The 11,366-nt window shown below is 37.2% G+C and overlaps 2 protein-coding genes across 3 annotated transcripts; one reads left to right on the top strand and one right to left on the bottom strand.

Moving 5' to 3' along the window:
* Nucleotides 1-6,114: 6,114 nt before the first annotated feature.
* On the bottom strand, nt 6,115-7,834 carry LOC113642439 (GTPase IMAP family member 4-like). Its single transcript, XM_027145952.2, has 2 exons — nt 7,696-7,834; nt 6,115-7,222 (listed from the first exon to the last, which is right to left on the bottom strand). The coding sequence occupies exons 1-2, from the start codon at nt 7,706-7,708 to the stop codon at nt 6,504-6,506; spliced, it is 732 nt and encodes a 243-aa protein (XP_027001753.2). The 5' UTR covers nt 7,709-7,834; the 3' UTR covers nt 6,115-6,503.
* Nucleotides 7,835-7,885: 51 nt separating this feature from the next.
* Nucleotides 7,886-10,661, top strand: LOC113642437 (GTPase IMAP family member 8-like). 2 transcript variants are annotated; one of them, XM_047812256.1, is made up of 4 exons: nt 7,886-7,948; nt 8,403-9,740; nt 9,840-9,923; nt 10,057-10,661. In XM_047812256.1, the coding sequence occupies exons 2-4, from the start codon at nt 8,441-8,443 to the stop codon at nt 10,062-10,064; spliced, it is 1,392 nt and encodes a 463-aa protein (XP_047668212.1). In that variant the 5' UTR covers nt 7,886-7,948; nt 8,403-8,440; the 3' UTR covers nt 10,065-10,661. The 2 variants fall into 2 exon arrangements, with proteins under 2 accessions (XP_047668212.1, XP_047668211.1); XM_047812255.1 differs by having other exon boundaries at nt 9,840-10,661.
* The last annotated feature ends 705 nt before the right edge of the window (nt 10,662-11,366 follow it).

Raw genomic sequence — 11,366 nt, 5'->3', positions numbered from 1 at the left:
CTTAAGGGTAAAGCTCAACTTGTAACATCCGAAGCAGTTCAGGAAGCTTTCCGGTTGTCAGTGAATGTACTCCATCAGACATGTGAGAATAGTGTTCAGAGTGTTGAAGCTGGGAGTTTGCACCAGATTGAAAATGAGGGAGTGAAAGCTATTTTAGAGTCCTGCCTTGACTGGGAATCCACCAGACCAGTTCGTGGTGCTCAGCTTTCTCACTGCACTCACAGTTTAATTCAAGGAGGTGTGGATGCACTCCCTGTCTTTTCACTGGAGGAAATACAGGTGAAACAGAGAACAGATTCCACTCTTGCACGTGTTATATTCTTCGTTGACAGGAAAAGGAGACCATCACGAAGAGAGAGAGACAATGAGACCACATCAGTACTGAGAATGCTGAAACATTGGGAAAAACTAGTGATCAGAGACTGTGTTCTGTATCGCAGGTCCAAAGATAGGGTAGGAAAAGTCAGGTGCCAACTAGTACTTCCTCCTTTGCTTCGGAGTGCTGCTCTGAAAGGAACTCACGATGACGCCGGTCATCAAGGGCAAAGTAGGACTCTTCACTTAGTACGGCAGAGGTTTTTCTGGTCTGGAATGGACACGGATGTCAAAAAGTATGTTTCACACTGTAAACGCTGTGTCGTTGGAAAGACTCTGGAACCTGAAGCCAGAGCACCACTGGAGTCCATCAAGACAAGCGCACCATTAGAACTTGTGTGTATCGATTTCTGGTCTGCAGAAGGAAGACATGGAGAGAATGTTGATGTTCTCGTAATAACGGACCACTTTACAAAATTGGCCCATGCATTCCCCTGCCTGAACCAAACAGCAAAAGTGGTGGCTCAGAAGCTGTGGAATCAGTTTTTCTGTGTATATGGCTTTCCACAAAGAATACATTCTGACAAAGGAGCAAATTTTGAAAGCAGACTGATTGCTGAGTTGCTACAGGTTTCTGGTGTCCGTAAGTCCCATACTACACCCTATCACCCAATGGGTAATGGGCAAACCGAAAGATTCAACCGTACTCTGGGGAACATGATCCGTTCTTTGCCGCCACGATCAAAAGAGAGATGGCCCCAAGTGATACAGACACTCACATTTTCATATAATTGCACCACTCATGAAACTACAGGGTTTGCACCCTTCTACTTGATGTTTGGCAGGGTACCGAGGCTGCCTGTGGATATCATGTTTGGAAATGCCCTGAAAAATGATGAGGTGCAGACTTATGATGAGTATGTGGACTGTCTTCAGAACGATTTCAGAGAAGCTGTAAAAATTGCTCAGGAAAGTACAACTGCAGCCCAAAGGAAGCAGGCGAGAGAGTATAACAAGAGATCGAGAGGTGTGCCTTTAGAAATCGGAGACCGTGTCCTTCTGGTAAACAAAAAAGAGAGAGGAAAACGAAAGTTAGCTGATGTGTGGGACTCTGTAGTTCATGTGATAACTTGGAAAGACCCAACAGTGCACATCTATAGGGTAGAAGACCCAGCTACAAAGAAAAGTAGAGTTGTTCACCGTAACTTTCTCTTACCTGTCAACTTCCTTCCCTTGGAGAAACCAGAATCCAACACTACAGTGTTCTCCACAATTTCTGAGGAAGAAACACATGAGGTGAAAGACCAAAAGTACAAGTCTCTGTTCAGTTCTGAAAGAGGATCTAGGTGTGGCAGGGTTGCCGCTTGGATATTGGAGAGCCGAGGCCCAAAAGAATCTCAACCTGTTAAGACACATTCTGTTCAGGGACAAAGCACTAGACAAGCCACAGAGATTGACACATCGGCTTCAACAGATTACACAAGAGACCATGATTCTTCAGTAGTAGATGGTGGAAGCAACCACAGTGAATTTTCTTGTGGCAGTTGTGATATTGATGTCAGTCTAGATGGCCAGAATACAGATGATGGGAGCAGTGTGCCTAATTCAGACTCAAATGGAATGAGTATTGATGAAGAAATGGTTGAAGAGTCTGTGACCAGTCATAGTGTTCAAAGAGAACAGAATACTGTCCAGAGTAGAGCCAGTTCTGAAAGCAGATCAGACAGTAGTCACAAGTTTAAAGTCCCAAGTAGTAAAACTAGAGCCTCAAAGAAACTGTCCCCAAGAAAAGTAATTGTGTCAGACACGGTTTTGAAACCAAATGAAGGGATTGTGAAGACTAGATCTGGTAGGTTAGTAAAGCCTGTTAAAAGACTTCTTGAGTGTATGAGCATGGTAATAAGTGAGCCACAACATACTGATCCGTTAGCAGAATTGCTCAAAATCCTTTCCAGTCTTGTTGGATGTTAAATTTAATTCCATAATGTTGAAAAGTGTTCTGAATAATATCAGAGTAAGCATGCAAAACTTTAAGGGCATTTGAGAAGTACTTTATTGAGGGATGTATGGTTATATGTATTAGGGCATATTTCTTCCAAGCAAGGTTTATTGCTATTCATTTGAATGACTGAAGTCTGGATATCCCCTTTAAAAGGAAATTATCTCACATACAGCCTTAAAGTTTGCTGAAATTTGGGAGGGGAGAGTGTAATGTTCTGAGTTTTGTGTTCCAGCAAACTTTAGTGTCTTTTATTTTGAAAGAGATTTCATTTGAATGTATTTAATTATTTTTGTAATTTTATGTTTTTCTTATCAATCCATATAATTTTCATTTTTTTATATAGCACCATGAAAGAAAACAATGTACTTTGTAAAAAGTTAGTTTACATTGGTGTGACGTCACTTAGAGGCGTCACTTAGAACCACTATACGATCACATAATTGAGTGAAATTGGCTAAATATTGTCTGATAAGTGTGTTTCATGTGTAATGTAAAGGAAAAGTGTACATGTTGAGTTAATTTTATTTTCTATAATTTTTATGTATATTTGTGTAAGAAATGTAAGAGACTATCAGGTGGACTTTATTCAGGACTCTCAGCTCTACATGTGACTGAAGAGAGTCAGACTGTTGGTGAGAGGATGTGTGTGTGATCCCGTGTCTTTTGTTTAATAAACTGCAGACGTGGTTCACCAAAGAGCCTGGAGTCGGTGTGTCATTTGTGGTGCTGGGTGAAATCCGCTACACAATGATGACATTATATCAATAATCAGCATTTGTATTAAATTCAGAATTTCTCCAGACAATTATACATACCCCATAGTACTCTCTGTATGTTGCTCTGTCACCTGAAACAGCTGACATTTCTTTTCTAGACACGCTAAAATGCCTCTTATACCTATATGTAGATTTTACCACATTACAGTATACATTATTACATTACAGTATTACATACATTTTCTACCAAAAATAGCAGTATTAGACCACCAATTGTCCTCTGGCTTTGATATAGTAAATAGTAAAAAGTTTCAAAACAAATAGGTTTCTGTCTACCTATAATCTGATTTGAATTTTATAACCATGTTTTACCAAGTATTAATGAGCCAAAAGATCCTTGGCTCTGTCTTTGTTTTATGTAGCACCATAAAACACCAAGTTTGGGTTGAAAATTGTCTTTAGCTATAACCCAGCGGCGCTGGATTGGGAACACAGACATGAAAGAGAGCATGCACGTCAACGTGAAAATCGGATGACAACAGTGCGAGATGCCGACATTTTCTTCGCGTCTTCAGATAAAAGCGAGTGAAAGTCTGTCTGAAACGTGTTATTCAATATGTATTTAACGATGTTCATAGCCATAAAAAAACGGCTTTACTGTATAAACTAATGTTATATATGCACAATTTTGGCTTTCGGTCAGTTAAAGTGAGATTACCTCATGGCCGTGACAGTCGTGCTCCAACTCACAACAGATCCCAGATCAGTGAACAGGAGAACACGCGTGGCATCTTCATCGGAGCTTGGAAAGAATAGGGTGAATGCTTTTTAAATATTACTTTTGTACATGTTAAATCTACTTTACTATAAATGTGTTGGATACGGTTTTGATACGGCGGAATTTACTTGATGGTAACGTTTTTTTTTTAGGACATCCAATTTCCCGCTCTGCTTCTACATTTTGTTTAACTTCTCTGTGAGGTAAATTCAACAGCAAATGAGATTCATTCACTGCAAGTATACAACCTAATATAGTTTTTTTTTCTGGATTCAATTTAAATTCCTCCACTCTTGTACAGCCTATGGTTAGTTTGAAATAACCGGAAATGTCTGAGGTCAGCTCATGCTAAATAAGGTTTGAAACTAAACATGTTCGACCGCCATTTTATTCGTGACACTCCCAGGATAATTAGGACAATTTAGGAGCAATTCTTGGATAAAATGCCTTTTGACTGACATTAATATTTTCTATGTAATTAGTTGATGGCAGCAAGCAGTGTTCACTGGTGTGGCAGTTGCTACAGACTGGTGTATGGACTTCCTGGGGAGGAGACACCAGCAGTAAGAGTTCTGCGAGCATTCATTTTTACAGACAAACTGTAACTTATTTTATTATTAATTAAATTGTGTATCATTAATAAACTTTTATTATTATTACTGTAACCTGCATGCTTCATTGGATTCTGTGTTTTTTAACTTTTAACGTTGCTGCAAGGGCGAGTGAGGATCCAATTGCAGTTCAAACGTTTTATTAATCCAAAACAAGAAACAGGCAGGCAGGCAAAACTAAGCAGAACTCAGAGCTAACGAAAAACATAGAACATTAACCATCAAATATTAGACAAACATTAAACAACGACTAGCCCCAGGGAAGTGAACAGAATAGATATAACAAACAGGAACCAATCACGAGGCAGAGACAAACAGAGACTAAGACAACACACCTGAGGGAAAGTTCAATGAGTGTCCATGGCAACAAACAAGTGGGCGGGGCAATCAATTAACAGCAAGGCAAACCAGCAGACAGGGCAGTAAGGTTATGAGAGTCGGGCAAAGCCATCTTGGCAATGGCAGAGAGTCTATGGAGCTTGGGCGTAACCATATGAGCTGAATTACGTGACTCCGTCATTCCGGTTGACCCGGCCGACGCGATTGATCCGGTCGAGCCGGTAGGCTCCAAAAACCCGGTCGACCCGTCTGGTTCTGTAGACCCGATCGGCCCGGCTGGTTCCGTTGACTGGATTGGCCCGGCTGGTGAAGCAGATGGTTTAGGAATGCCGGCCGCCCGAACGGACACCATCGGGGTATCCGTGAGGGCTTGAGACCTACCGGTTCGCATGGGCCTCAACTGGGCTTGCCGGTATAGCAGCCATCTTGTGAACTGACTCGGGACTGGCGGCAGCCATCTTGTTAACAGGCTCGGTCACAGGTGTACAAAGGACTGGGATGGACAGAGTTAATGTAGTGCATTCGGGCGTCCGTGGCTGATTTGCCTCCGTGTCCCATGGACCCCGATGCCTACATTTTATTTAGATCACCTAAATTGCTTCCAAATACTTTTGTGTTTCCCATGGGCGGGGTTGGATTATCAAAGAAAGTATTGCTGTAGATTCATTATTTTTATCACAAATTTCTGTCCCATTTTGGGTTCAATTCAACCCAGCAGTGTCATCATTTTTAACTAATAATCGGGTTAAAATCACAACTCAGCATGCTGGGTTAAACATGATAACCCAACTAGTTGGGTTAAAATAACCCAGCGTTGGGTTCGTCCCTTTTTGACCCAGTGCTGGGTTGCCAAAATAATTCAGCAGTTTTTAGAGTGTAATGACTGGCACCAACAAATACTCATGAACAGTCCCACACAAACACAATACCTTCAAATGCATTGAATCAGGGTTTGTTTGTCTGATGTCTGGTTCTATTAGGAATTCTGCTGTTTTGTTTCTCATAAGTATGACCATAATTTTTTTTCTAAAACCAGGTTAACATTAGCTACATGTATGCTGGACAGTTCACGCAAAAAGTTGCTAGTTGAAGAAAGTAGTGACATCTAGCTAGACAAACATCAGAAATCAATGGCAATAATCAATCAGAACTTCATACATTATGTTTATTCACAATATTTACAAATTACACCACTTTAATGCATAATTTATGTATTTAAGTTTGATATGTCAGTCATTTATGTTCAAACAAGCTTATTGAAGTGTCTACAGCAATGCTGGCACAATAAAATGTTTGATCCTATATACAAATACAAACATTGCAGAAAAATGCAAAAAAAAATGCAAGGAGAAATAAACTAATTAAATGCTTTATTTGACTTGAGGATAAACATGCACAGTGAAGACATTAAATTAATACTTAACATTTGTTAGAAAATCATCTTAAAAACACTAGTAAATAGTTTTATAATGAATAAGTGTTCCCCTCCATCATTTTATAACCATGTGTTACAAACATTTATTGCTAAAAGAAAAAGAAATCAATGCTTAAAAGAGCACTTGACATTAAATACATTTATACAGAAAAACCCTCCTAATAATTCCCTCAGAAATTTTATATACAGTATGTGCTACTTTGTGCCTTAACTTATTCATGTATTATTGAATAACTTATTCATGTATTATTATTTGTTTCATATTCTCTGCTTTTTTTGGCTGAAGGAGCATTTCATACATTCTCCATTATATTATAGTGCATAGGTTGGTTTTATGCTGAAGTTCCAGCACTTTATTTTCCAATTCTCTTAATCTCTCTTCTTTCTCTTTTTCAGTTGCTTTCACCTCTTTCAGAGTCTCTGCAGTTGTAAACAGTTCATAGCTATAGTAACTGTGCTTGTTTTCTTTCAGCATCTTGTTAAGTATGTGTAGGAATTTCAGCACCTGGGTGTAGTCTTTTGACCTGTTGTTAAAAACATGATATCTATGCCCACAAGATGTTATCAGCTCCTGAAGGTCAGATCCAGCTTCTTTGATGTAGTCCTCGATGCTTTTATCATCAAATTCGAGATCATCCCCATGAGTGAACAGTATAATCACATACTGGCACACATCATCACCAAAAATTTCTTTAAATTTCTTGACAGTGTTTCTCTCTTCTTCAGTGTGACGCCTCACATCAAGCAGAAGAAGAAATGCATGAGGTCCAGGAGCTATCAGCTGCATGCCTTTCATAGTTTCTTCCACAATACTTTCGAGGGGAATTGCTGTGTCATATAAGCCAGGTGTGTCAATGATTGTAATACGTTGTAGATTGATCACTGCTGTTTGAGCTGTGCATTCCTTTGTAACAGATGCGGCTCTAACGGCAGACACAAATGCCTTCTTACCCAGAATGGTGTTTCCTGTGGCACTTTTGCCAACCCCTGTCTTGCCCAGGAGGACCAAACGCACTGGATTTCGCTCTATAAGATAAAACAAATTTTAAAAAAAATTTGAGAGTTCATTTGCTTTGTTAATGCTTTCAATGAAGATTTGAAATGACTATTTGGACTATTCTGCATACTACGTTATATTTGTTTGATTTAATTAATTTAAGTTAATGTTGCAATTTAAAAAAATATTTGTAGTAGGTTTTGGCATAAATAGGTTTTTTGTTATTGTATTTTTTCAACAACAACAACAACAACAACAAAACAAACAAACAAAATGACTGACTGCCTAACTGACTGACTGACTGACTAAAGTTTTCTTTTAAAAGACACTAGATTTTAGTGAGCACATAAGCAAAACATTATATATACATTTGTATCCCAATACCAAAGGTGCTGAATGCACTAAGTTATTGCCTGATTGAAATTAAATACAGCGTGTTAGCCTGATCAAATATTATTTCTCAGATGTGTGCGAGTTAAATTTATACAGTTTGTAAACATACCAATAACAGCCATGGTTGATGTATCGATGTAGTTGATGATGTCTGACTTTAGTCTTTAGTGTTAGCTTGGAAAATTTAATTTTCTGAACCACTTGGTCACCAAGGTTTTTTAGTTTGTTAACTCCTCCTCCTCACTGATATGCCATTATTATTGGATAACTCAGCTTGTGAGGCAGGACTTTACGGTGTATTATATAGCCTCAGCCTTAGATTGCCTCTACTTAATTGTCTACTCTGTGTTGACTTCACATAGGTGAGTTTTATATTTAGATAATCTAATTTCTTATAAATGTGTACTGTTTCTATGTGATACAGTTAGTTTCAATACAGTATCTCATAAATCCTAGCTTAAGTTAGCCCGCTACAGCAAATTGTCATTGAACTTTCCCAGCATTACAGAAAACAGTGGAGTATCCCTCTTATCCCCCATGCTTATTTAAATCTGCTATTATTATTGCTTGGTTCTGAATTGTTTTGAGGGACTATTTGAAGTAATCATAAAATTAAAATGATTTCTAGTTAACTACAATTAATACAACTGCCTAATTTAACACAAACTTCCTGTCTTCCACATTCTCTGTAAAAATATTTGAAAAGACGTAGATTCAAATTTTGATATTTTAATGTATCGAGAAATATGTTAAATGTCAGATAATGCAAACAAATAAAGCAAGAGATTAAAAAAACACTTCTTAATATTTTCCCAGGCACATTTCTTCTTGTGATTTTCCATCACTGTGGTGCAATGTCTGCAAATAATCAGGAAGCATTTACTGATACAGTACAGATTGTTTTAATTGGTGCTTCTGGCTCTGGTAAGAGCTGCTCTGGAAACACAATATTGGGCCAAAAATTGTTTGCATCAGAAGCATCTGCAAAGTCGGTGACATGTGAATTACAAGTGATGGAAGAGGTAATCAAAGGCTGGCAGGTTAAAATAATGGATACTCCAGGCTGGAACTGCACTGAACGCACTAAACATGATGCCATGCGTGAAATAATACAGGCTGTACGATGTCTTGATGGACCTTACTCTTTTCTCCTTGTCATACGTGTTGGCTCAATGGAAACTGAAGAAGAACTTAATCAAATCTATGAACTTAAAAAGGTCTTTGGACCCTCCTTTATGGATCATACTACAATCCTGTTTACACGCAGTGATGACCTTGAGGGTAAATCTTTTAAGGACTTCATTAGGGAAGGAAGTAAAGAGTTTCATAATCTATTAAAGCAATGTGGAGACAGATACCACTGCTGGAACAACAGAGATAAAACATCTGATGATGCAGTGGAAAGGTTACTAAAGGATTTAAAAAAGACAGAGCTGAGAAACACATACTCCCAAACAAACCATAAAGAAGAAAACCCTTCTGGTTTTTCCTCTTATGGTGACCAGCAAGAAAATGTAGTGACTGCTAGCAAGAGATCAAAAAATTCAATAGACTCAGAAAAATGTATGTATGAAAATCCAATCAGAGTTTTATTTCTTGGAAGAAACAAAGTGGGAAAGACGTCAAGCATCAAGACCCTTCTCAGGAAATGTGAACAGTGTAAAATCAGAGAAGGCTCAATTTCTGCATGGACTACCACTGGCCTGACTCTCAATCTGGTAGAATCTCCTGTCTTTGATGATAATGTGGAACAAATCCAGATGGCCATCTCGAAATCACTGTCTGACTGCTGTCCTGGTCCTCATGTCATTATTATAGTGCTCAACATTGAGCGATTCACTCTAGCTGCAAATACAGCCATGAAACATGTACAAGATTGTCTTGGAGAAAATGCCAAAAAACACACAATGATTCTCTTCACTGGAGCAGATAATTTGGAGGGTAAACCAATTGAAATCTTCATTCAGGAGAATCAGCAACTCAGTGAATTAGTGAAAATACATAAAAACAGATTTCATGTGCTCAATAACAGAGACATCAGGAATGAGATTCAAGTGAATGAACTCCTGAAGAAGATTAACGACATGTATGAACAAAATAATAAAGAATTTTACACAAAAGGACAAGAATCTCCAGATTCTGATCAAAAAAAAGGTATTTTTTTTTTACATAAAAGCTGGATTATAATTAAATGTTATTTGAGTTTTTGACATGTATGTGAAGAGATATTGCTCATTAAATTTGTTTTAACAGGAATGGCATCTGCAATGAGCAGCTCAGATCGTAATGTAAATGCTCCAACAACAGGCATTATAAAAACAATCAAGACATACCTGGGTATGTCTGACTAGCCAAGTTGCTATAAACCTTTTCTTCTGATGTCATGATTCTGATTATATCAATTATGCTTTTATATTTATTAATCTTAATATGAGTATATTTATCAAAAAATAATTTATTTTACTTCCAGGCATATAAGTAGCTTGGCTTCATATTATAGAAGCAGAAGATGAAGAGTATTTACACAATATTGCAGTTATTCCTGAAATATCATAACACCTGAAGCAGAGTTTTTTCTAATAATAACTGACACTTGGTTTGGTTACGTGTTATTTACTATATATTGCAACATGTGCTTGTTCCTTTTTGTTGTATGATTTTTTTTAATTGTAAACCAATGTTTATTGCACATTACATATTAGTGCTCTCTGAAAATAATTGTGTTGTTATTTCAAACCCTATATTCTCTCCAGCCTTGTGTTCAAATGCAAAAGAATTCTCCTTTGTTCTTCTATCTCTTTCACTCAGTTTTTCTACTCTGATATAAACAATCTAGACATATTAATTACCTTTTTTCTCATTAACCATTGTTTATTGCACTTTCTTGTATTGCTCTATTATTAGATGTTATTCTGTATAATTAGATATCATGACTGTATTGGTTATAGTTTTCCTGCTTGTCTTGTGATTAGTGTTTGGAGATTCCTAAAAGTAATAAGACATATGATTCAGCGATTCTTTCTGTATTTGGAGACATCTCAATAATCAGCTATAATAAAAATTCTTTGAAATAAACTGTTGATTTTGGTGGTCTTATTATATACACATACTTACGCACAAAGCAGAAATCAAATTATTTTAAGCATTTTTCTTTATATTGTATGAGCTCCATAATGTGGATATATTTTAAGAATCTTTGCTTCTGGAGTTCTTCACTAGATGGAGTCCTTGAATCAGAGAAGTTGTATTGATTGTTTTATAAGGCATCACTACTGTATGTTTCACTTTTAAGTGTGTGAGACTTTTTCCTTAAATTGCTGACATTTGAAGACACACTACAGTGAGAACAAATCAGTAAGTATACATTGTGTAGAATTATAAAACATACAAAATAAAAGGTAAATGAAATATGTCTGTCCAAAAATATCAATAGCAACATTTTTGAGTGACTTTAGGTTATCTAATGGTAAATATTGCTTTATGATACATTACTGTTGGCATTACTGTTAGATGACTTGACACACTGGAGTTGAATGAATTTTGTTGTTCTTCCAAATACATGACTCACTGCTATGTGGGAGCATGTTTTCAACCTGTGACAGTGAACAGCAAGTTTTCTTGATCATTTAATTGCTAAGATCTCTCATATTTGTATGTTTACCAAAAAGCTAAGAACTGCAAAAATTCTGTTTAAATGTTTTTATTTGATTAAAAGACTGCATGTTTTCATGGTCGTGAATTACATTACATAATCATGGAAAAACAAAATGCATGTATCCA

This window comes from Tachysurus fulvidraco, chromosome 4 (assembly GCF_022655615.1).
Source record: "Tachysurus fulvidraco isolate hzauxx_2018 chromosome 4, HZAU_PFXX_2.0, whole genome shotgun sequence".
NCBI lineage: Eukaryota > Metazoa > Chordata > Actinopteri > Siluriformes > Bagridae > Tachysurus > Tachysurus fulvidraco.
Note: the sequence above shows the minus strand (reverse complement) of the source record. Positions and strands in the feature narration are given on the sequence as shown.

What these genes read in the sequence shown, in the direction of transcription:
- LOC113642437 (XM_047812255.1), top strand. Translation starts at nt 8,441, where the DNA reads ATGTCTGCAAATAATCAGGAAGCATTTACTGATACAGTACAGATTGTT. An exon ending in AGATTCTGATCAAAAAAAAG is followed by an intron (nt 9,741 to 9,839) that starts GTATTTTTTTTT and finishes TTGTTTTAACAG; the next exon opens with GAATGGCATCTGCAATGAGC.